This window comes from Colletotrichum truncatum, assembly GCF_014235925.2.
Source record: "Colletotrichum truncatum strain CMES1059 chromosome Unknown Contig_0008, whole genome shotgun sequence".
Lineage (NCBI taxonomy): Eukaryota > Fungi > Ascomycota > Sordariomycetes > Glomerellales > Glomerellaceae > Colletotrichum > Colletotrichum truncatum.
This window is the reverse complement of record NW_027222405.1, coordinates 1,776,895-1,801,292: the sequence shown is the minus strand read 5'-3', so window position 1 is coordinate 1,801,292 and position 24,398 is coordinate 1,776,895. Positions and strand designations below refer to the sequence as shown.

The 24,398-nt window shown below is 50.8% G+C and overlaps 8 protein-coding genes across 8 annotated transcripts; 3 read left to right on the top strand and 5 right to left on the bottom strand.

The window, feature by feature from the left end:
* Positions 1 to 214: 214 nt before the first annotated feature.
* Positions 215 to 1,033, top strand: CTRU02_211989 (uncharacterized protein; the record flags this gene model as incomplete). The annotated part of the gene is made up of 2 exons (XM_036725640.1): positions 215 to 416; positions 465 to 1,033. 2 exons carry the CDS (start codon positions 215 to 217, stop codon positions 1,031 to 1,033), a joined length of 771 nt encoding a protein of 256 aa, XP_036582845.1.
* Positions 1,034 to 2,115: 1,082 nt separating this feature from the next.
* Positions 2,116 to 4,102, top strand: CTRU02_211988 (signal recognition particle subunit SRP72; the record flags this gene model as incomplete). The annotated part of the gene is made up of 2 exons (XM_036725639.1): positions 2,116 to 2,858; positions 2,914 to 4,102. 2 exons carry the CDS (start codon positions 2,116 to 2,118, stop codon positions 4,100 to 4,102), a joined length of 1,932 nt encoding a protein of 643 aa, XP_036582844.1.
* Positions 4,103 to 4,669: 567 nt separating this feature from the next.
* CTRU02_211987 (sec7 domain-containing protein) lies at positions 4,670 to 9,155 on the bottom strand (the record flags this gene model as incomplete). Its single annotated transcript, XM_036725638.1, has 2 exons — positions 4,670 to 8,595; positions 8,672 to 9,155. 2 exons carry the CDS (start codon positions 9,153 to 9,155, stop codon positions 4,670 to 4,672), a joined length of 4,410 nt encoding a protein of 1,469 aa, XP_036582843.1.
* Positions 9,156 to 10,893: 1,738 nt separating this feature from the next.
* On the top strand, positions 10,894 to 12,563 carry CTRU02_211986 (zinc carboxypeptidase; the record flags this gene model as incomplete). The annotated part of the gene is made up of 2 exons (XM_036725637.1): positions 10,894 to 11,466; positions 11,517 to 12,563. 2 exons carry the CDS (start codon positions 10,894 to 10,896, stop codon positions 12,561 to 12,563), a joined length of 1,620 nt encoding a protein of 539 aa, XP_036582842.1.
* A 241-nt stretch (positions 12,564 to 12,804) lies between these two features.
* Positions 12,805 to 13,460, bottom strand: CTRU02_211985 (microsomal glutathione s-transferase; the record flags this gene model as incomplete). Its single annotated transcript, XM_036725636.1, has 4 exons — positions 12,805 to 12,889; positions 12,945 to 13,116; positions 13,177 to 13,334; positions 13,426 to 13,460. The coding sequence occupies 4 exons, from the start codon at positions 13,458 to 13,460 to the stop codon at positions 12,805 to 12,807; spliced, it is 450 nt and encodes a 149-aa protein (XP_036582841.1).
* Positions 13,461 to 14,310: 850 nt separating this feature from the next.
* On the bottom strand, positions 14,311 to 16,253 carry CTRU02_211984 (DNA polymerase type-X family protein pol4; the record flags this gene model as incomplete). The annotated part of the gene is made up of 3 exons (XM_036725635.1): positions 14,311 to 15,092; positions 15,147 to 15,326; positions 15,392 to 16,253. 3 exons carry the CDS (start codon positions 16,251 to 16,253, stop codon positions 14,311 to 14,313), a joined length of 1,824 nt encoding a protein of 607 aa, XP_036582840.1.
* A 543-nt stretch (positions 16,254 to 16,796) lies between these two features.
* Positions 16,797 to 17,603, bottom strand: CTRU02_211983 (transcription initiation factor iie subunit alpha; the record flags this gene model as incomplete). The annotated part of the gene is made up of 1 exon (XM_036725634.1): positions 16,797 to 17,603. One exon carries the CDS (start codon positions 17,601 to 17,603, stop codon positions 16,797 to 16,799), a length of 807 nt encoding a protein of 268 aa, XP_036582839.1.
* Positions 17,604 to 18,913: 1,310 nt separating this feature from the next.
* CTRU02_211982 (smc1 protein) lies at positions 18,914 to 22,936 on the bottom strand (the record flags this gene model as incomplete). Its single annotated transcript, XM_036725633.2, has 5 exons — positions 18,914 to 18,931; positions 18,993 to 19,670; positions 19,730 to 22,688; positions 22,751 to 22,844; positions 22,906 to 22,936. 5 exons carry the CDS (start codon positions 22,934 to 22,936, stop codon positions 18,914 to 18,916), a joined length of 3,780 nt encoding a protein of 1,259 aa, XP_036582838.2.
* Positions 22,937 to 24,398: the final 1,462 nt, after the last annotated feature.

The window sequence follows — 24,398 nt, the reverse complement described above, 5'->3', positions numbered from 1 at the left end:
GCGGCCAACCAAATAGGGTTGTTGCAATCGTCGCCATCCAGCCAGCCTGGTGATTGGAGGGGCGCCGCTAAGCCGGCCTGAGGGGGAAGATGAGGTTTGCAAGTCCCATGCTCTGGCGTATCCCCATTTCCTAGCAGAGAGCTTTGAGCTGTGCATCAACGTCTACACCTGGAGACTCCACCACACCGGAGACTGCTTCGTTTGATAATTATCAATGGGTAGGTTCGACGAAACCGTCGATTCACTATTAGAGACATACTCTAAGTGCCTGTCACTGTTGAAAGACCTAGGTGGCACGTGTAGTGAGAGCCAGCCGCGCCAACTTCGAAAATGTATTCGTTCCGACCGATCAAAAGTACGAAGGGTGTACTCCTCGCAGCTGTCGCTTAAAGGCAGTCAACTCGAAACAGGCGATGGTAAGTCCCCCAGCATTGTAGAGTTCCCAGGCTCAACTCACATCACAGCCACGGCGCGCTCTTCGCTGAGAAGAGTTATCAAACGCCTCACCTCGGCGATGACGCGACTTCTGCGGGCCATGACGGAAACCCAGAATCCCACCATTGACTACCAGTCGTTGAGGTCGCTATCTAGCTCGTTGTCTCTGGATGCTGTTAAGACCATCAATGGACTCTCACGGCGGCTCAGCAGCTCATCTTTCAAGTCCAATTCTGCTTCGAGCAAGAAGAGCAAAAGCAAAAAGCGAACTAAGACCCCTGGAAAGTCGCCAACGGTGAAGCACAAGAAACTTGTTAGCGATGAGGCTGAGCGATTTGAAGAAAGACAGCAAACCCCGCCTCCTGCCTCAACCGCAGGCCGCGATAGTGTTTCTCAATCTGATCCAAAGAAACGCGTCTCCATGGCCACAGTATCGTCGGGAAGCACGCAACTGGGCGAGGTTGGCTTCCACAAAGTCTGCCGGCGCCAGTCATGCTACTCGGCAGCGTCGGGCGATTTCAGCATGCAGCCAATATATCCTCTCAGACCTTACCAATCAAAGCCCAAACGCAGGAACTTCTGGCGCTGGTTTGGGTAAGAATGATATGGTGGCGCGATTGGCTGATATGCGAAGCCGTGTTTTGTATACCGCAATGTCTGGGCTAGGATGATCTTGCGTTGCTAGCCAAACTGGTTGTTGTTGAACCTTGATGGAAGGAAAGAGGTATGGATGGACAAGATTTGAGACCATGATAGAACCTAACGCCAGACTTTCAACAACTATTATACAGTCGGTGCTTTACCAAGTTCGCAGAAACTTCGAACACGAATATGGGTCAGTCCTGTGTTTTTAAAGATAGCTCAGCTTGCGACCTTGTTATAGCCCCTTCCTCCAGGTTGGCGCAGGTATGCTGCTTTGAATGCGGCAGGTCACGCACTGGCGGACATGCCTAGGTGCCCTTGATCGAGCTTCTCCAATGCGAAGCCGTTCCGTGTAGGCACTCTCAAGTGCTCGAGTGTTTTACAGAATGTCAAGCTGATGATGGAGGAAAATTTGGTTAAATTGTTACCAAAAAGGCGAAGAGCAACTTAGGTAGCAAGGCGGTAAAGTAGAGGAAATTCGCAAGTTGGCCATCGAGAGGGTGATTGAGGACCTCAACTCAGATCTGAGTGCACTGTCAACTACTTCCAAATGCACTCGTAGAAGTGAACAAGGGCTGGCTCGACCTGGACTCAGTCTAAAGCGGCGACTTTTCAGGATGCACACTCAAAATCCCTCTGGGGTATCTGTGAAAGCGGTAGGTTATTGGGCCTATTGCGGGCATCGCAAGACAAAAGTACTGGCGGGGTACCTCTACGCCTATCTAGTGAGGAAAGCTACATGCAGTACAAGTCTTACGACTTCGCTGGACGTCACTCACCCTGCCCCACCATCCACATCTCCATTCTAAGCTAGGCCGCAGCGTGTCTTTACGATCACCATGTTCGCGAGACGACACCCAACGGCACCTGCAAAATCAGCATAACGGCAGCGATAGCAACGTGAACCTGCCACGCCCGTTGCCAATATCTTTCGCACACAGGGCATTCATCCTTCCTCCCTCTGGCTACCCTCCAACGATCGAACATGCTGCATCGCTACCATTAAAGCAAAACCACACACACATTGCACCCCTCACAATGCCTCCTTCAGATCCCGCCACCAATCTTAGCGCCCTGTTGCGCGCGGCTTCTATAGAGGACCATGAAGAGGTTTTGAAGGCAGCCAATGCCTCGCTCAAAGCCTCGAAATACGACATTACGGCCCAACGCACTCGAGTCGTTGCCCTTCTCAAGCTGGACCGCTTCGATGATGCTCTCCGCGCCATAGCCGATGCTGGTGATAAGTTGGAAGATGTCTGTCTTCTGGAGAAGGCCTACGCGCTATACAAGACGGGAAAGCTTGAGGAAGCTCGAGAGGTCGCCAACTCGAAACCTCAGCGCAGCTTCCGCCACATTGCTGCACAAGTCGCCTATAGAGCTGAAGACTTTGAGGACGCACTCGAAGTGTACAAGGGGTTGTTGGAAGACCCTGAAGGCGAGGAGGGCGACCTCAACATCAATTTACTAGCTTCTGCCGCTCAGCTGGAGTGGAAGTGTATCGATTTTAACGGCAACAAGTCGCATACTCTGACTGATGCGGATGCGGACACCTTCGAACTTGCGTACAATGTTGCATGCGGCTGCATTGCCCGAGGCGAGCTCTCCAAAGCATCCCATCTTCTCCAGCGCTCTCTTCGCCTCTGTGATGAGTCCGAAGATCTTACCGAGGACGATAAACAGGCTGAGATGATTCCCATCATGGTCCAGCAGGTCTACGTCTACGCTAAGTTAGGCAAGGCTGATGAAGCCCTCGAAGTCCAAAGGCGTCTGTCCGTGTCTGAGTAAGTTCTCACCCGAATCGTTTTATGGATGGCCATGGCTAAAGCTCTCGTTCAGCAATTGGGATGCGGAGTCTAAGCTGACAGCTTTGAACAACACCTTGGCTCTTGCGACTGAAGCCAAGAACCCTTACCTGGCCCAGCGTGAAATTGAATCAGCATTAGCCCTAAGCAAACAGGCCAAGTTGTTCAAGTACCAGGAGAGCCAGTTGAAGCGAAATCAATACATTCTCAGCCTTCAGGCACAGAAGTTTGCCGGCGTCTACCGAAGTACATCTCGAGCGCTGGCCGAAGCCCCGCCCACTGTATCTGTCGATACAAACGGCCTGTCTGCCATTAATGCCACAGCTCGCGCGCTGCGTACTTCCAAGACCGTAGATGTCAAAGCAGTCATTCCTCTCCTCGAGAAGCGTCCCGCCGATGTGGGATTGCTTCTGGCAATTATTCAGCTGTATCTTGCTGCTGATAACCCTGGGGCTGCGTTGTCTGTACTCGAGCTTTTCTTGCAGAACCTGGAGAAGCAGGATGAATCAGGCGTTCGTTTCTCGCCGGGTCTGGTCGCGTTGACTGTCTCCCTCTACAGACAACAAGGACGGCACGGCAGTATACGGTCGGAACTAGCAAGAGCCTCGTCATTCTGGGAGAAGCGGGATGGACGCCACGTCGATTCTCTCCTCCGCGGCGCTGGATCCGAGTTGCTCAAATCGTCTAACCCTGCTGACCTCGCCGCCGCTGGCGCAGCCTTTGAGAAGCTCTGTCAGAAGCCCAATGCGGATCAATTTGCTGCAACAGGCCTCGTAGCATCCTTTGCCACCGCAGACCGAACCAAGGTCAAGCCGTACCTGAAAGACCTCCCTTCTATTGACAGCCTCATCGGGGGTATCAACCTTGACCAGCTTGTTGGGGAAGGTGTTGCTACTTTCGCGACGCCTGCAAGCCAAACCAAAAAGCGAGGGCTGGAGACGCAACCGACTGAGTCGACAAACAAAAAGAAACGGAGGAGAAAATTGCCCAAGAACTACGAAGAAGGAAAAAAGATGGATCCTGAGCGATGGCTGCCGCTCCGTGACCGCTCTTCCTACCGGCCCAAAGGTAAAAAGGGCAAGAAGAAGGCGAACGAGTCCACGCAGGGCGGCTTTGTCAAGGACGAGGAAACGCTTGAGCTCGCGGGCGGCGCAGGATCTGTCAAGGTCGAAAAGGCGCCAGCTTCTTCGTCCAACAAGAAGAAGAAGAAGGGCAAGAAATGAAGAGGAGTTGAGGTTTTGGACCCTAGGCCGCAAGGCTCGACCGACCATAATATAAGCCCATCTTCGCCAGAATATTATGATAACATTAAAAGAAAATATACTCGCTGTGCAGCAAGTCTTCCTGAGAATTTGTCGACCGTGGTGCGCTCTAATTTACACAAATGCCATGTTCATGCTAGCCACCTTTTTTGTTGACCCTAATCGCCATCACAATGCTATGCCCAAAGTCCAAAGTCCTGTCCCGCTCAGCCATGAACCCATACATATGTATACATCTGCCATTAGATCAACTGCATCTCTCTATACTATCGAGAGAAGGTAAGTGAACGACGAGGAAAGAGCGCCCCCGCCCGTGCAAACTTAAGGTACCCTTTCTATGCCTCCGACGAATGAACCAGCTGAAGTTTCGTCATCGATCGCATGTCACCTTGTGTATACGACCCATCTTGTCCCTCCCGGGCCCCAAGCCCCTTGCGTCCTTTATCTATACCGCTTGCGTAACACCCCTCAAGCCTGCACAGCGGGCTCTATGTAGCTTCGTACTCAAACATGGTGCAAACTGGGTGCCTAAGCCTTAACTGCTTGAAGAGGAGGACTCGGCAGCCGTTGCATCTCGCCATCCTTTTCTTCTCCCTCGTCGTTTTTTGATGGCGCCACCGGCTCGAATGGAGGTGCTAACGCAGCAGATATGGGCTGCGGGCTGGCCATAACATGGCTCTCCTCCTCATCGCCAGATTCATTCTCAATCGGAGGCAGTGGTGTCCGACGTCCTTCTGAAAAGCTGACTGCATCGCTCTCACCATCAGAAGGCACTGAGAGTCTCCCGGCGAAAGCCGGGGATTTAGAGGCGTGAGCGGAAGAAAATTTGCGATGAAGCTCGCGGAAGCTTCTCGCCGTTGCAGTGCTGGCGCTTGCGGCCGACTCTCTGCGTTCCCGAGGGATTAAAGAGTTGTTTAAAGCGTCGTGGAAATCCTCTTCCATGCTAGTGGGGGAGGCTGGCTCTTCGCGCTGGCCCTGCTTCCGCTGCCTCAGACGCTCCTCCTGAGTCAATTGTTGCAGCTCGGAACCGAAGTTGATGACAGATGCCTTCTTGCCGTGTACCACAAAGCTACCAGAGCCCCTGGTGAGTACATCTTCACGACCGGGGTCTTCTAACACCCCACCCGTGATAGCGTCTTTTCCTCTCCTGCTGCGGTGATGTGAAAGATGACCGGCACTTTCTCTCAGTGTACGTTGCAGGCTTCGTCGAATCTTAGCCTTGTCTTGTTTATCAATAGCATTCGGCGTGTCACGAGATTCTGACGCATCTCCAGTTTCAGACATTGAGCCTGTACGCTTTCTTTCCGGTGTCCTGCCCTGAGACTCTGATCTCAACAAACCTGCCTGCTCAAGAAGCACGCGCTCGTTCGCATCAACATCATCTTGATGGTTCTCGTTTGCGTGTGGTTCAACGCTCTTGCCCTTCTTAGGCGTCGAATGCTGTTGCGGGCTGTAGAACGTAGGCTCGCCTGATGATTGACTAGACCTTGAACTGGGCCGTTTCCGGTGGTTGAGTTCTTCTGACGTCGATGTCTTTGAATCCCATGAGTTCTGGTGCTTGTGGGGAAAGGTAGCGCTCGTAGGTGGTGTTTGGTAAGCCTCAGTTACCGGAGACTCAGGCTCCGTCGGAGCTGTTTTCGTCGATCCTTGTACCACGGAGATGGCCGCAGAGGACCGTCGTCTCCGTCGCGGTACACTCGAGTTCGAACCCACTTCAAGAACGGAAGGCCTTTCTTGAGAAGGTGACGCCTCGCGAACCTCGTGACCATTTTGTGTCTTGGCAGGTACCAGACCTTGGAGTCGCTGTTCCTCAGCCAAATCCTTTAGCAAGACGTCTCGATGACACCGTGACTTCCACATATCCATGCGAATCCATTTGATCTTGACATCCATATGAGCTGCAGCAGTGAGAACTTGGTCCCTAGTCTTGGCTTGAATCGGGGAGAGGATTTGGAGATGGCGAGCATTTCTCAAGTGAATCTCCAGCTCTTGCTCCTTCATCGCAATTTCTTCATCAGCCTTTGCAACAGCATCCATCATGGTCTGCCGTCGTTGCGCCTGAATGGATTCGGCTTCCTTGTGATCTATCTGGCCACGGACAATACTAACATTGCCAGTTGGAGTTTGGATGATCTGTTCAGATGCTGAACTGCCGAGTCTTCTGATGCCCCGTCGACTCTGACCCTCGTAGTTACCACCTACGACGCCCCGCATACGGACACCGGATGTAGTAAACGCGGCAGCGTAGTTTAATTTGGCAAGCCAGTCGTTCATCTCCTCTTCGTTATCGGCAAGCAATACCTCTTCAACAAAAGCTCCTGGTCGAGAGTATTTGAAGGCATTCTTGTGCTTCTTATAGGTCGAGTCAACGAGTGCAACAGCTTCTTTTGTCGGAAGGTATCCGTCTGGTTTGAATTCTGGTAGCGGTGGCTTAAATGTGATCGGCTCGCCATAGTAGCCTTGCTTAATATGAGACTCGTACTGGTGCATGAGGTTCTTAATCCACGTTGTGTTGCGGAAAAAGTAGAGCTGGGCGCCTGTGAGGATCGCTCCCCACTCCTGCCATGGCGACCTAGTTTTCTTTTTCTTAACATCTTTCCTCCATAGGAGGCCAACTTTAGTAATTTTTATATCGACAACGCCCTGTGCCGCCTCGGCGGGATTGATAGCGCTCTTCTCATCCCGAAACGCGTCCGGCCGTGACCTAGCCGACACGATCTGCAATACGCCGGTTCTAAAAAAAGTTCTTTGGAGCTCTTTGACATTGAGGTCTTTTGCTGTCCCTAGGTAGTCGTAGTGGTCCTCAAGCTCCATTACGTCTTTGAGACTGGGCCGCAGAACATCCAGTTTCCCATCTATGATAAGTGTATATGGGTCAAGGGGCTCGCGATTGGTCCGCTTGACAGTGGTATCAGGTGTGCCCCCGGGAAACAGCGTCTTCCGCTTGGCTCTATTCGACATGAGCCGATCACTGTTGAGATCCAAGTCATCCTCGACGTGAATGAAGGGAGTATATGTAATGTTGTCGTAAAAGCATCTCAATATAGGGTCCGAGACACCCTCCCCTTGAGTATTCTTCAGATAGTCAGGCTGCTGCATCTTGTGCTTGTTGTTCTTGTTAAACACGTCGGTATGCAGAATGAGAAGGGAAAATGCCACAAAGTAGGCCTGGTCGGGTGAGGCGTAGATACCAGGATTGCATTCGTGATAACGATTTGCAAAGGCTTGTAAACACCTGTCTATCTGTTGTGTCTCTTTCGGCAGCTCGGCTTCCATGAGCAGTTTACGGATGGCCATATCCATTGGATCACCGAAGAAGCTGAATCGACGCATATAGCTGCGCAAGACGGCTGCCGAGAACGCATCACTCCCTTTGGATAAAACGCTGGCGATGACTCCGCGGCTGAGTATCTCCTCTATGCGAGACAGGTATTTTGCAGGCGTCTCGTCCTCTAACTTCTCCGGCAAAGCAATGGGCTCTCGCGCAATTTGTAGAGAATTATTCTTTGATGTATTGGAGCCTGGTGTCACAGGTGTGAGTGTTCCCTGTCTGCTTTGACTTAGGTCGGAATTCTGGCGCAATCGATTGAGACCAAAAAGATCGCCAAAGCTTTTACGCCCAATGGAAGTAGATGCTCGACTCATTCCTGGATCAAGATGCCCGTCCATTGATTCTCTGCCCATAGAACTCATAGTTGATGATCGTCCCCGGCGCTGCAAACGAGTGCGAGTTGGCGATGACTGGCCTGAGTGGGTTGAGCCGGGTCGGAAGAGAGCTGTAGCAGGCGACACGTTTGGTCTGTTTGGTTGGTCGAGAATGGAGGAAGTCACTGAATCGGCGTGCGTACTATAGCTCGATGGCGGCCGCGAGCCATGGTGAGGACGCGGGGTGCTCTCTCTGGACGTGGACACTGCGACTGGCTGAGATGTGCCCAGTGACGAAGATGACATGGCAAGGTTGCCTGTTCCATTGGGGTGTTTTCCTTTTTGAGGTAGATGTGACAAATCGAACATTGGCGCCGGGGCTTTCGGTTTCCTTCGAGGTAGGCGGAAAAAGCTGGTGCTCGTTGGTACCTGAGATGAATTGCCAGCAGTGGTGGAGGGATATGTGTGTTCTCCCGAGCTCGCATCTGAGCGTGATGACTCCGAGGCTCGAGTTGCCGGGAGTAATAGAGCCGTACCGTCGGGATTATCACCATCTGCAGGCGCTCTTGACGAAGACGGACGATTAGGCTCTTCAAAGGTAACCAGAGTAGGCCGGCTCTTCGAGGCAAGATCTTCTAGGCCTGTTTTTCTCCTGGTCGATTTCCACGTCACGGCACGATTGCCTCCATCCTCGCTATTTCTTGGGAGTTCACCGGATCTTCGGAATCGGTCGGCGAGTCGCATTCGGGATTGTTTCTTTTGGGGTACCTGAAAGTCGACGGTTGGTGCAGTGGTGATGATTTCAGGAGCTAGCGCAGCTAGTTAGTACCATCAACTCAGCAAGGCGCGCCATACTGCCAAGAAAAGAGAGGGAGGGGAACGCACGACGAGGAACAGGAGGCGGTTTCTCAGCCTGCTGCTTCGCCCTTAAGGACAGCTGCGAGTCGGAGGCATTGCGGAACCTTAATATGGAGAAACGGCGGTGCTTTGGCGTCTCGTCTTGAATGGGGGGAGTATCCGGTCGGGCATAGGGGTCGTCGGGATCAAAGCCAGAGTCGGATTGCGCAGGCACGGCCAGAGACATCGAAGGAGTCTCGTCAATTGAGGGAGACACAGAGACTCTAGGGATATCCTGCTGCTGCTGCTGCTGCTCAGGTAGGGGTAGGGGTTGCGATTGGGGTTTCGGTTGCTCCTGCTCTAGCTGCTGATGTTGCGGCTGCGGCTGCGGCTGCGGTTGCGGTTGCGGTTGCTGGGGAGGAAAGTGTTGCGGGAGCGGCGGTAGCTGGGGCGCGGAGTCGGTATCAAGAATGGTGTGGCGTCTCATATCGGTCTCGCTGACCATGTTGCCGCGACGGCGTAGAAACGGCATGACGGCGATGGGTCATGGTTTGCGAGGGATACAGCGTCGAAGTCAGAGTATGACGGCCGTAGCCAAGCGAGATACGAAGCCGTCGGATCCGGGAATTAGGCCATCAGCAAAGCGGGAGGTCAAGTAGGGAGATAGGTAAGATTGAAGAAGATCGGAAAAGGATAAATGGCACAAGAGGAGGAGTGGAGGAGGGAGAAGGAATGATTCCTTCTTTCAGTCAGATGGGTGAGGTTAGGTCCAGGTAAGGTAAGGTAAGGTGGGCAGGGTATGGAAGCGTAATGTTATGCTAGCCGCAGTGCAAGGCAAAAGACAGGACAACCAGGCATCCTATGACGGGGCAAAGCGACGCAGAGCAGTTGCAGGGGACCAAATAAGGGAGGGAGACGGGAAGGATAGGAAGGTGGGGAGAAATATGAGGTAAGGCAAGGTAGAAGAGGAGGTAGGTGTTGAGAAAGTGTAGAAGTGAGGTAAGAATGGTTGGTGATGGGAAGGCTAGGCACGAAAGGAGGTGGAGAGGATGAACTGAAAGCGATAATGAGTGTTAGGGACGAACGAAACTGGACACGGCAACGTCAGCGACGAAGGACAAGAAAAACATTCCAAGTAGCAATGGCGTCGTGTTGTCGCAGCGTTCTGTCTTGTCTCGACAGAGGGAAAGGAAAAGAAAAAGCGCTGGGCTGGTGTTGGCCTAGGCCAAATTGCACTGAAGCGATCAAGCCTTTGGGTCTGGAAGTACCTAGCCACCCTCCGTCCTCTTTGGCACTGGACGCATTTGGGTGAGCAGCTCGATGGGCCGTCTAGGCTGAGGTGGCCTGCAGTAGCGCTACTGGGGCTGCTTTGGGTGCTGATGTTAGAGGGCAGCCCGACAACTGGGCATGGTCAGACCTCTTGTGATGCTCCTTAGACAGCCCCGCCCGCTCTTATCCCCGTTAATGTTTGGTGCAGTGCTGACAGGGCCAGAAAGAACGGTGATTGATAGGGAGTCTGGTCTAGCCTTGCTCAGCCCAGCTGGCCAGCCCACCCCATTCGACAGCGCCTTGCTATTCAAAATACGATACCTGGCAAGGTCGTCTCCCCATCCAATTCTCCAGGGGTTTGGTTGGTTATATATATGCCCCATCAATAAATGTAAGTTACATGGAGTTAAGATCATGGCAGGTGGATTCGCCATGTCACCAGTCACAGTGCGCCGCACAGTTTTTGACACCCAAATTTGCGCCTTTCCTTTGACCAGAAATGGTCACAGTTCGTCTTGTTCCCTACGGATCTACAGTGCTAGTTGACGGTGGTTATATCGTTTTAAGATGAGGCACCCGGCCAGTAATAGTACAAGCTTCTTGTCAGTTCCCCCTCCTGATTGTAGAGCATCAACCCAAAGGCATCTTATTGAAGGAAAGTGAAGAAATCGAAATTTATGAAAAGAAAGCGCCCTTACACAAGGCAAGAAGGGGATCATTAAATCAGAGCCTCCGGACTTCTGCATGTAAAAACATGAGATAATCGAAAAGAGAAAATTGGGAAATAGCAAGGATTATAATGCACAGGTGCACCAGCAAGATAATAGGTCAGCGGCTGAGTGCAAGGTTGCTTCCCTGTCATCAGCCCCAAGGAACGAGTCTTATTGCTGCAGAAACCCTCGCCGTTTCCATCAATTCCATTCCCTTGCCATCCCCCACCACTATCGACTGCCTCTGCAGTTCGTCACAACCTACTTCACGACGACAACGACACGCCCAAGATGCGTCCTCAATTAGTGCTCTCGCTCGTCAACATTGCCCTTTTCGCACCGTCCGCTGACGCCGCCCGCATCGATCCGTATCTCAATAGTAACACTCCAACATCTAGCCTCTTCCCCTTCTTGACGTGGCTTCGCGATGGCGCCATCGAGTTCGTTTTCGGACCCGCGCCGGCCAAAACGACCACTCGTCCTACGTCGCACCCAAAAGCTAGCCTTCGAAACAAATACAACGATCAAGTCGTCCTGCGTTTTAACCTGACTACTCCAGAAGAAGAGACCGCCTTCTCCGAGTCTGCGGCTCGCCTTTTCCTTGATGTCTGGGCATTCAACCACAATTACGTTGACGTCCGCCTGCGCAACGATGACATTGCCTCCCTCCTTGGCCTCTTGCCCGAGTCTTTGAGGTCTGCGTATTCAACTTTGATTCCAGACCTGGCTGCCTCGGTATACGATACATATCCGACAATCGCCGCGCCCACCCAGATCCAGCGTCTCGAGGATCGCAGAGCATCTATTCAACTGTCACGCAGAGATAACGACAATGTTTTCTTCCAAGAATATCAACCACTTTCTGTAGGTGCATCTCGGCACAGCCAATCAATACCACAACTAACTCAGCCCAGGTCATTGTTCCCTGGATGCGTCTGATGGAAGCCATGTTCCCATCCATCACTGAATTGATCAGCATCGGCAAATCCTATGAGGGTCGAGATATTCCGGCCCTTAAGATCGGCGTTAAAACACCCGGGAAGGTCGTAAAGAAGAGAAAAACCGTGGTGGTAACAGGAGGCATGCACGCTCGCGAATGGATATCTACGACGACAACAAACTACGTTGCATGGTCCTTCATTACCTCCTTCGGCAAGGAGCCTATGATCACTAAGCTGCTAGAGCACTTTGACTTTGTCTTCATTCCTGTTGTAAACCCCGACGGCGTTGAATATACTTGGCAGGTAGACCGTCTCTGGCGCAAGTCTCGACAACAAACAGGTATGCAGTGGTGTCGCGGTTTCGACCTTGACCACGCCTTTGGCTTTGAATGGAGTGGTCTGGATTCCGAGAATGACCCTTGCTCCGAAAGCTACGGCGGCACTGAGCCATGGGAAGCAACCGAGGCCATTGCACTTGCAAAATGGGCGAAGAACCAGGCCGAGGAGAAGGCGGAGTTCATGGGCCTAATTGACCTGCACTCTTATTCTCAACAGGTTCTTTTCCCATTTGCCTACTCCTGCGACGTGGACCCACCCAATGTTGAGAACCTTGAAGAACTGGCAGTTGGACTTGCCAAAGCCATTCGCCTGTCCAATGGGGAACAGTACTCGGTAACATCGGCTTGCGAGGGTGCGGTCGTTGCGCGACATGGCAAGAGCAGCGCACGACGCATCGAGACCGGTGGTGGTTCAGCCATCGACTGGTTTTACCATGAGCTACACGCGCACTACAGCTACCAAATCAAGCTTCGAGATACCGGCAGTTACGGGTTCTTACTTCCCAAGGATAACATTATTCCGGTTGGTGAAGAAATTTTCAATGCCATGAAGTATTTTGGAGATTATCTCCTAGGGAACAATGGCATTGAGAAGTCAATTGAAGCATCTTCCCTGGAGGAATCGGCAGTAGACGATTCGGACCGTGGCAACGAGCTCAAGCGGATGAGACGGAGAAGATAAACTTTGGTGCTAGGTGGTATATGTGTGTATGATTGGCGTTACGGCATAGGCGGATTGATATTAGAGGACATGATGTTCATGTTAAGCACGCAGCGACCGGCAGGTAATTGGTACGGTTACTGGGAGGACTTGTATGTATGTTAAGGTATTTGGGGAAGTAGCTACCCTCGACATTATTTTTTTGCGGCATCTATGAGTACATGAGGGTTGTGTCTGTTGTGAATCACAACCTTGAGCAGATTTACCAGTCCATGACCATGGAAACAGAGGTGTAGACGGCGGTGAACTTGAGGAGCGTGTCGAATATGAAGGACCCAACGGAACCACTGGTGACCTGTTAGTCGAAATATAATGCACAGGCCTATACGAAAAGGCACTCACCGGAGCCGGCCTGCGGGGCCAGAGCTCGTGTAACCAAAAGCGTAGATGAGTCGGGAGACAGCCCAGCCGGCGCCGAGGGCAGCACTGGCAAGGGGGAATCGGAGACCGGAAATGAGCAAGGCGCCTAGAAACGAGGGCTGGTTCTCGGTAAAGTTGGCGTGGGCACGTTGTGCTGGAAAACGTTGTCAGTATGTCGGGTTATGCTTGAGGATTCCGGCGGGCGGGTACGAACCGCAGTTGAACAAGTAGGCCTTGGTATCCTTCTCAGCAACCTCATTGGAGGCGTACGGCACTGGGTAAAGAAGGCCGCTGGCCTTGCGGGCTTTGCTCGTCAGGATGGCGTGAGTGGTGTTGATGAAGAACGTGGAGGCGGCCACGAGGAGGACGTATCTATCGATGATCGGGTCTGATTAGTTATTGTCTAGGTGCTATATCCCGAAGCAAGCAAACTTTCTAGGTGAAGGGAGCGGCGGCTGCGTACCCGTACTCGTTAGGAACTTGTAGTGTGATGGCCATGGTGGCGGGCTTGTGTACAGAAGTTGACGTTGGTGATGTGTTTAAAGTTAATTCAGTGCAAGAGTAGATCTCCCTAGGGCCGATAGGTTAGTGGGATAGGGTAGGGAATGTTGGTGGTTTTTTTGTATTTATATAGGTAGATTTAACAATTACCTAGTTACACTATAGTTCGTCTTCTCCACGGCCTGTCGGTTCGAGACACCAGGTGTCTGGGCTATCTCCGTCCGATTCTCCGCTCGCTAAGAGCAGCTTAATTTAAGTGCCCTCGGCCGCTGCGTTCCATGGCCAGATAGGCTAGTTCCCGCCCACTGTAAATGCGACGGCACGTCTGCTTGCAAGGACCGACGGGGTGGAAACGGCAACACTGAAGACCCGAGTGCCGATGTTGTTTGAATCACCGACCAATTGGCTGTGCTGAATGTCAAAGACGCAAGGGATCTGTCAAGGTATGTTCGTCATGGCTTCCACGGTCTTCGGTCCGCGGAATTTGGGCGGAGTTTGAAGCAGACGAATTGATGCCAAGCTGCCATAAAACGGGTGAAATCAGTCCTTACTTTAGAGTCACATCGTTGATGAGGCTGTTCAAAGGCATATCTCAGCCCTGTGCGTCTCCTACGCATCAACGGCTCCTCCCTTCAGATAAAGTATTAACGAAGTCAGCACGCCATTTTAACTCCCGACTCATCATCGACGCTTTACTGGGCCGTACCGTCAAATCGGATGCTCTTCTTCTTATTGGTACATTCTCTATTTCTTGGCTCAGATACCTCATGCACCTCAATCTGCCCATATTTAATCAAACTGTCAACGGGAACTTCACTTATCAGTGCAGTGTAATCGCAATCTAAGTTTATCCTGTACACCTATCTTCTGGGGGAATCCAGTCTAACCCAAGACCCTCAAAAACTCTCTTCTCCGCTGTCAGCATATCCGAAGCCTTTCCATTACCCTCAAAGTCTACCCAGCAACCATCAAGCCGATTACGGATGCCGCTACTATCAAATTTCAAATTTTTCTGTTTCTTGCAATAGCGGCGAAGGTCTCGTTGGAAAGTGGTGTCTCCGCTCCAACCCAGTAAAGCACAGCCAACTGTCTTCCAAGGGCTCAGGATAATATCTACTCGTCGATGCGGTCTTTGACTAGCCTGAACAGTTGACTTTGATCCGGTAGACTCGCATTGATCACTTGTGCCCGGTTGCTGCCACACGACAAGTGCCTTATCCAAAGTGTCGAAACCACTGCCCTTTGAATCATTGCCCTTCCAACTGACAGGTTGCTGGCCGCGCTCACTGTTATGGTTGCTCAAAGTGAGCGTGTGAGTAATGTATTTACTCTTTTCCAGGCTTAGTATGAGCTTTCCAACGAAGTTGAGCGTCGCAGATTCATCCGGATGGCTGATGATGACGTCTACGTCTCCGCTACCCTTTTTGCCGCGCCGATAACCACCGGCAATGACCATTTGGAAGTCAGGACTGAACCGCTGCGCGTGACTAAGGATAATATTGGCGATGGACTCAACCTCGTGTCGTGGAATTTTGAGCTTGAAATCGTCATAGAACTTAACGCCAATCTGCTGCACTCGCGTTAAACTGTCCCAACCATACTCAACCACATCGTCTAAATCTCGCCATCCTACAGGCTGGTTATTATATAAGATGAAAAATGTGACTTGATTGCAAAACCTACCCTTCTGATAGAAATGCCGGGCTGTTGCGTCGCCAACTCCCCATACGCCATAGAAAAGGTGCATTACAGAGAGCTTAGGGTCTGCTAGACTATCGTCCGCTTCATGTAGCGTGCCGATCTCTTTCCATTCATGCCACAGCTCGGCAATCTTACCACCACAGCCTGGTAACCTGGCAACCTCTGGCAGACATATGGTAAGTAAAATTGCCCCACACCATGTTCTTGATTTAGAGGAGGCTGCCCACCTTGCGGATTGGTTATGACATGAGGATACGCTGAAATCGTCGCAATCGATGTCGAGTATGCTCTTACCCCTATTTGGTCCCCTGTGAGTTTTCGCACGGTTCGTATCTTCTTCAACTCTTCGACAAACGCGGCATTCAGAGGGTCGGCGGGTGTGGCTCGTTGGCAGGCATAGGTTGTTCTGAGATAAGACGGTATAAGCGGGAGTTCCAAAGCCGACTCATGCTCTGATGTTGTTTGTCTGGTCAGTGAAGGTACCGTCCGATAAGCATTCACGGAGGATATGGCCATTCGAGGCCTTGGTTCGGTGGATTGCTGAGCCTGTATCGATGCGTCGACTGCGGCACGAGTTAGAATATCACTGCCCTTAATAACAGTCGGCTTTTGATGGGTATCTTTCTTCCGGCCTTCGTATATAAGGTAGTGGTGCAAAGGCAGGATTTCACCCGCTTCAAGAGACTCAATGAGCCAGGCGAGGTTGACGACTTTAATAATATGGGGGTCGTTGGGTTTACTGGGCCCAGACAACAGTCGTGGGCTTCTCAACCGGCTTGGTTCCTTCCTGTCACCATCCTGTGTGTACACGCTTGAGTCACTATCGCTCATGAGCGTACTCCACTGGGTTTTCTGAGATATTGGAACCTGTGATTCTGTATTCGTTGTGCCAACCGGTTCTGTGTGCACTTTCATGTGCCTTAGCTCAAACAGGGCCCTCTCCTTCTTGAAAATGTTGCCGAGTATGATTACAGCCTCATGAATGTCGAAGGTCAAATTCGGTATCTTCTCCTCCAGTTCATGAAGACGATCTGGGCTCAGATGTGTTGGTAATAGGAACATTGGCGGAAAATCAAGACCTGTTGCCATGGCCCCTAACAAGCCTTGCGTTCCCCGTAACGAGAGTCCCGAACTTTATGTATCTAAGCCGAGCTTGTTAGCCGGTATCTATAGTCACAGTGGCCTGGTTATGCCCTTGAATGAACTCTAAGGCGAGCCGTGCTCAACTGGGAAATCCGTGAGTATTGTTTATGGGACTTGGACATCGAAAGTCAACGTTATTAGTCAACGTTATTGTGTAAACCAGGCAGCATGTCGCAGTTGCAACACGCCTTCATTGAGCCTTACTCACATTGAAAGAAGTCAAGATTTAGGCGGCAAACTCGCCCGATGGATGGCAAAAATAGTGCATGATCCGTCATTTCTATTGGCTAATTTGCGACACATTTTCCTTCGCAGCTTTAAGCACTGACATCATCGTTTCGACAAGGCCTCAATTCCAAGTTGAAGAGACACCACACATATACCTAGACAAAAGTCTATTTCGGTGAATGGGCATAATGCTTTTATTGGTTCAGTACATAGTGTCCTTTTAGTAGTAAAACGAGATAAATTGCGGTTTAAATGACACCATCAAACGTCCTCAAACTCGACGTCTTCATCGCTTTCACCATCGTCTGGCATCTCTACCTTTACCCTCTTGGCAGGTAGCTCCTCCATATCGACAGATGCTTCAATCTTGGGAACTGGCGTGGTATTGCCCACTGGTGTTACGTCCTCAAAAGCATCGTCTTCCTCTTCTTCATCATCGTCATCGTCTGATCCCTCTTCCTCAAGAGCTCTAGCTGCTTCTGCTGCCTGTTCAGCTTTAAGCCGAGCAAAATAATCATCCAGCTCAGCATGTTCCTGGTTGTCTGCTGAATTGGTTACGGTGTCCTTCTCGTCCACTTCTTCAACCTTGGTCGCAGGTATTGGGCCGGCCTGTGCAGAAAATGATTCACCTGTAACCGTACTGTTGGACATCCAAGAGGGAAGTGCGTTCTGTTGCGCAATCTTTTCTTTGCGCGCCTTCTCAGCCGCCTTTTCGGCCTCGGACGGGCCATCTGTCGTCGATATGCTGACCGACATTGATTTGGGGCCAACATTATCGAGACCTTTCACTGCTGTCGGTTGCAAGGACGAAACCGGGATGGTTGTAACCGTTTGATAGCTTGCATCACGTACAACTGGCAGAGCCTTGCTGATGGCAATGTCGAACGTGTTGTCCGGAACCACCATTTCGTCGATGCGTGGTAGCAGTTCGGTAATGAACTTAAATTGGTTGTTCAGCCGTGTCGACTGCTCGTGGCCAGTTGAATTGCGTTCAAGATCGTGCGTGAGAGGCGAGCCGCATCGATGGCAGACGAAACCCTCAGGGCCAACATTATCCAACACCTCCATCTGTGTCCATTCCGCTTTGCATCGCCCGCAGAAGTATTCTTTGCGTTCGCTTGCAGGAACAGTTGTCCCCTGGATCTGCTTATCGACGGTGTAGACACGCCACTTGATGGCATCAATGGTCTGGCGGTAGTCGATATAGTAGTAGGTTCGGTTCACAGGGCGCGGTTTCGCTTCGGGGTTTTTTGGGTCCTCGCGATATTCTAACCTCGTGTACCTGAAGTGCGCCGGGCGTCAGCTTCAAGCAGAGGCCACGAGAGGAAGATGGCGAGCATACACAGCGAGGAATCGGTCCTCTCTTAGCTTTCCACATGCTTTGTGAAGGTCTTTTGTGTTCGTAGCCATAAGGTAGGCCAGATCATCATCTCGAAGACTGTCGCATCCTGTCAGCCATGTTGACATAAGAAAGCAGATTGAAGACGCAAGTACGCTGAGTGAATGATTAACGCGTCGATAATCAATATGTGCCGCGTCTCGTAGAAGGCGCGCATGACCGACTTGACGAGAGTCTTTGCAAGGTCCAGTGGTTGGGCCATTGTTGGGGATGTTGCAGAGATATTGCAGGTAGGAAGAGCAGGGCGAAGTGAAGGCCGGAGGTAAGAAAAGTAGCAATAATTCCAGGTTGAATCGAAAGAGTTGCTACAGGTACGTATCGGGTGGGGGTGGGGCCGCTAAAACGCTGGTGACAATGAATAATGGTAGACCTACACAAACCTCTGGGTTAGAGGTGTCTGTGATACTAGTAGAACTGCAACTATAGGAAACATCTATCAAACTGCAGAGTAGCAGAATTGCAAGGGAACAAAATGATACCTGAGCCTCTACGACTTTAGCCGTATTTATATCTGTAAAATCAAAGTAATCACAAGCCCAGTCTGATCGTTTGGGGGCGAAACAATGCTGGAAGATTTCCTGAATTGGAAACAAACGAGAGATACATGATGGGCGCGGCGAAGATGGGGTTGTTTGTCTGGACAGGAAACATCATCAATAACATAAATGTAAGTAATTCACCGGCCATATTACAGTCCAAAACTCCATCTCAGGTTCGCCGAACGATGGCATAGCTGCAACACCACCTCGGGTATTGTCTTGGGTGGAAATCACCTACTCCGTCCAAAACCCCATCTGCCACCAAAAAGAAAAAGAAGAAGAAAAGCGAAGCTTGCAAAGCTGATATCGTGACTCGTCTTTGCCTCCCTCATCCTTGAGCGGGGGCATGAGCGGGGGAGTTTGTGAATGAAGCCCGAATATTCACCCATAGCATGGGCTCCCATTATTTTACGTCCCTTCATCTACTCAGCCACTCATTTCTAAGCATACTTTCGAAGCTATGTAATCGTAAGTAGATATCCAAACGGAACAAGAGCAATTCACAATTATTAAACTTACATCAAGAGTAAGCGTTCTTGAGCTGTTGACTTCTTGGTCTCGGTAAACGCCAACTAGACTTTCGCTGTCTTGGAACAAACCAGTCTTGAGACTGATGACGATGAATTGCATGCCAGGTCCAGCATGCTCCCGGATGTACTTCTTGATCTTGTCTACGTTGGCGTTATCCAGCGCAGCATCCACCTCATCAAGGACAAAGAACGGACTCGGCTGATAGCTATGGATCGCAAAAAGTAGGGCCAAGGCTGCCATGGTCTTTTCACCTCCAGATAGATGCTCCATATCTCTAAAGCGCTTAAGTGGTGGCATCGCGTGATACTTGATTCCAGACAAATAGGGAGTGTCCGTGTCTTCCTCAATATCCAGATAAGCTTGACCTCCGAGAGGATAAGCTTCTGATCGAGTAAGGTCCTTGTAGACATGCGAAATCTGCTCCTGAATATGTGTGAAGGCCTTGTTGAAGAGTTCATACCGCTGAGCCTTGACGTGGTTAAAGGCATCGCGGGCTGCCTTTAGTGCCGCTCTAGAATCTTCAAACTCTTTTTCGGTGTTTTTCAATCTAGATTCAACACTCTCTAACCTCTCAATAGCTCTCATATTGGGGTTGAGCTTCTCGAGTTCCGAAGCAATGGACGCGATCTTATCCTGTAACCTATCCTCGACACTGGGATCATTCGACTGCGGGAATTGTTAGCAAAGCACTTCTCCCTGTCACATACAACTAGCTGGATGCTTACGCTTTTTAGCTCTTCGTCCAGACCATCGTAATCAACTTCAATACCGTGGTTTTCCAGTGCAGCGGTCATCATCTCCTCGTCATCCTCATCATCGACATCCATGGCATCGGCATCTTGCCGGAGGAGGTTGTCTTCATTTGGCAGATTGTCTAGCGAGCCCTGCTGCAAAGGGATCTGAAGCTGCTCGAGTTTGCATCGTCTGAGTAGCGCGAACTTGCCGGCACTGTTTTTCTGTACCACTGTTTCTAAGGCGTTGATTTCCTTCTGTCTGGCGTCGATCTCCTTTGTTCGCTTGTAAACTTCGGCCTTGGCCTGAGAAACCTTCTGGTTTTTCTCCTCCAATGCGATACAGTACTCCTCGAGTGTCTCGCGCAGCGCATCGAGCTCGTTTGACACCTCGTGACTGGCATCCTCGATATCTGACTTTTCCTGCTGATACATCTGAAGGTCGCGCTCCGAAGCTTTTAAAGCTTCTTGCAATTTTTTTAGTCGCTTTTCAAAGTTGCTGTGCATATCACGTGCCCAATTGAGCTGACTTTGATACTTGGATTTTTGAACTTCAAACTTGGCCCGCTCTTCATCGGCCTCTCTTTGCAGGTCTCTGTGCTCCGATTCGTAAGCGCGGATGTCGGTGAAGCCCAGCCTCCTGCAAAAGTCGGAGAAGACTTCATCCTCCACACGAGCAATTGCGTCTGAGAATTCCTTGACAGTGCGCTTGGTTGCGTCAAGCTCCGCCTTTTTCTCCTCGTATTTGGGCTTGAGCTCGTCAAGCTGTCTGCTCTCGTTGTCCCTTTCTCTCTTCTTGCTGTTGTAGTTTTTCTCCAGGTGCGTGAGCTCCGCTTTGGCAGCAGCGAGGCGTGGCTCGAGACTGTGAATTTCAATTTGTAAAGATTCTTCGGCAGGGCTACGTCGACCAGGCTTGGGAAGCTTTTCGATTTCTTCCTTGTATTTGGCCGCCATCTTCTTGAGGCTCTCAAGATCAGTGCTTTCGAAACGTCGCTTTCCGCCCTTCTGCTCCGGTCCACGGCCACCAGTCATCATTCCCGTTTTGTGGATAACTAAGCCATCCAGGGTAACCGTCTTGACGGGGATTCGCTTCTCATATGAGATGAGCTTTGCGATCTTCTCGCTGTCGCACACAACCGAGCTTCCACAAGCGTACGCCATGGCACGTTCATAAGCAGGTTCAAAATCAATAGTGTCGATAGTCAGCCGTGCTCCTGGGATGCCCTTGATAGCCGAGTTCACCGCATTAACCTTGATATTGTCTAGTGGAATAAAGGTCATGGGGGGGAAGCGCTGATCTTTGAGGTATTGAACACAGTCATGACCTGTCCTCTCAGTGTCGACAATAACTGATTCGTAGTCTCGGCCCAGCGCAATACTAACGGCCTCGTCGTACTTCTTTTGCTTGGGTTTGCATAGATCGCCAATTCTGCCCTTGACACCGGGGTACAGTCGCTTCAGGTTGTTGACCATCTCCTTCATCCTGGTTTCACGGTCATTTTGCCGCCGACCGTCGTCGGCTTCTCGAAGTTGCTTAGCAACAGTTTCAAGCTTTTCCTCTAGCTCGGTGCGCCTTTGGCTGGTTCTGACACGCTCTGATTGAATCTGATGGTATTGTTTTTTCTTGTTATCGATCTCCTGAGACAGAGCTTTTATATTGGCCTCAGTCGCTGATTTGCGTTCACCAATCGTCTCGAGCTCTCCCTCATACTTTTCCAAGGCGGCTGAAATAGTGTCCACCTTACCCTTAAGAGTGTTTACTGTAACCTCGTCCGTCTTTTGCTGGCGAATCAAATTGTCGAGCTTCGCTTGGTTGCTGGCACATCTCGTAATGACTTGAGAACGTAGGTTGTTGTACTCTTTGCGGTCTGTGTCGCTCAACTCCTTGCCCTGCTTCTTCATACGTTCGCGATGCTGCTTTTCAAAGTGCTGCTGGGCCTTCTCGAGCGTCTTTAACCGGTTCTCATCTTCCTTGATTAGCTCAGCCTGCTTGTCGCGGTCCTTGCGGACTGGTTCTATGCGCAAACGACACTGTTCGATATTTCGAGTTCTCTCTTCAATCTTTGCGTCGATTGGAATCAACTGATGCTCCAACTCGTCGAAAGCACGTTTTTTCGCGTTGATGGACTTCTCAACCCCATGAACTTCCTTTGCAGCAGCGGCCTGCTCTCTCTGAGCCGTTTCAAGTTTTCGTCTGAAAGACTCAACATTGCGTTGGAACTCTTGTAGGTCCTGCTGGTGCTCGTGGATCTTCTCCGTAGACTCATCCATGCCCCGCTGGAAGTGGTAAAGCTTCCACAGGGCATGCTTGACAATAGCCTCATCCCTTTCTTCTGTCTTCTTCTGGAAATTGTCGGCTTCTTTCTTTTGTTCCTGGTACTGTTTGATCTCAGAATTTATGCCACGCCTCCGGTGAAGTTGGAAACTCTGGTTCTCAGCGGCTTGCTCAGCCTCAGCCTGCAGTCGCTCATACTCGGTCTTATACTCCAAGCTTCCGGAAATTTGCTCAATCAACCTAGTCAAGTCCTGTGGCGATTGCGCAGCAATAGCTTCAACGTCTCCCTGGAAAACCAGAAAGTTTCTAGCCTTGATAAGAATGTTCTCAGTCTCGAGGGCCTCGTTATACTGTTGAGCCGTGACAACGCGGTCGTTAATGCGATATTCACTAGAACCTTGGTTGGTGATGGAGCGCTTCCATTTCTGTTCATCGCCGGCATCGTCCTCGTAGACAGCCATGACCCACGCGGTCTTAGGGTCACTTCGAGAGGCCTTCTGCGACAATTCGTCTCCATCTCCATTGGCGTAACCATTTGTTTGTCCGTTCGTGTCGGCAGAGCCGTCATCATTGATTTTGGAAGTTTTGAGGACGCGACCTCGGTAGACAAGGTCTTTCAGATGAGCTGATCGAAGATGTGAAGATTTGATACCTAAAACGAAGGATATCGCGTCCATGCTAGGAGATGCGGCACGTTAGTCGGTTGCTAAGTGTGCAACTGCTACAACCAAACAACTTACGAGTTAGACTTGCCGGATCCATTGGGTCCGATGATAGAGGTGAAGTAAGAGTCACCAAAAAGCAGAATATGGTGACCCTTGTAGGACTTGAAGTCTGGCGATTTAGTGTCAGCGCGAGCGAAGTGGAAGAAAGTAGGAAGATGCCCCAGGCATACTAAAGAGCTCAAGGCGAATAAGCTTCCCCATCTTGTCAGGAAAGGTGTCGCGGGAAATGCGACGACAAGTAATGCGCGATGTAGTCTTGAGGGGTTTGTGGGAGCCGATCGCAAACACACGATGTTGGCGCGCGAGGAGAAAAGGGTTGACGAAGAGGTCAAGTGGCCAAGAGTGGCTTGGCTGAAAGACAATTACAGGCACAAGTCGACAACGAGTTAATCGAATAAGCGAAACTTCGAGTTGGCCTGGCGCATCGCGAAGGGCACTCAAAAGGAGTTTGGCGTCTGTTGCGTCTGGTGACGAAGGTTGCTCGACCTGAGTTTCCCCACGCGCGTCTAGGTGTGCTGGACGCGACAGACAATTGCGGGCCACAATTGAGGATTGCCAAATGCGCGTGCAGGAAGGAGCTCGAGCCACTTTGAACATCGGCAAGCTAGCGAATCCCGTATTATCACGTGATCATAAATGCAAAACAAGGCGACAAGACACATGGGAGAACAATGATGGCCACTTTCCTTAAGAAGACTCAAACCAATATGTGCTTCCGTTCATTCGTCCCATTCTTTTCATCGTAATAATGCCTTTTGCTTTTTCTTCTTCTTTTTTTTTTCTAAATTTAATTTGATTTGCAAAGCGAGAGAAGAAGGGGTCTGTAATACGCCAATCCAGCTGCTCAGGTGCGCACCTGCTATGCCCCCCGCCGTGATTAAGGGAAGCTTCCAGTTCGAGTATACTTGTTGAATGGCGACTTTCCTGTACAAAGCCTCAACTTCTTATCAATTGCTCCCTGAGCAAGCATGGTTCAGTAGTGTACCCAATTACCGGAGTAATGGTTACACCATCGCTAAAACTAAAGGTTAACCAACCAGAGCAGTAGTCTCTAGCACCTGCAAAAACTACGGGCCAACTGCCAAAGCGCGGTGGGGAAATCCCCAAGCCCGCAAGCAGGAAGATGTACTCTGTACCTTTCACTGTTTCTCACATCTTCTCCCCTGCTAGACCGCTATGGTCAGCTGCATTCAAGGTTCAAAAAGCATACCTTGAGTTTAGGACCAAGAAACAAATACTAAATTTTCACCCACAATGTTTCTTTTCCCTTTATCCTCCTTTCCCTTTTTCGTTCAAAAACAGAGTAAACTGAACGAGCTGCAGGAAGAGTATGCGCGATGCTTATCAACTGTGGATCTGCGATAAGCTTTGGATAAGGCGCGGTGCCCTGCGAAGCTCGTACCCTGTGACGTATCCCAGTGTGACCCCCTGTTCTAGAAGTCCTCCCAGCTGTGCAGGAAAGTACCTGTCTCTCAACCTCTGTAGCGGTCAACTACCAACACGTGCAAATCATTGCCTCTTGTCAACGTGTTCTAGACTTCCACCCGCGTCTCTGACTACATCACAAGCGTCCTTCCCTTGTCACTTGCTTCCCCCCGCCCGCCCTCGGGGCTAGTCACGTTGTCGTCTAGTCCACGGTGTAGACCAACAACACGATCCAACT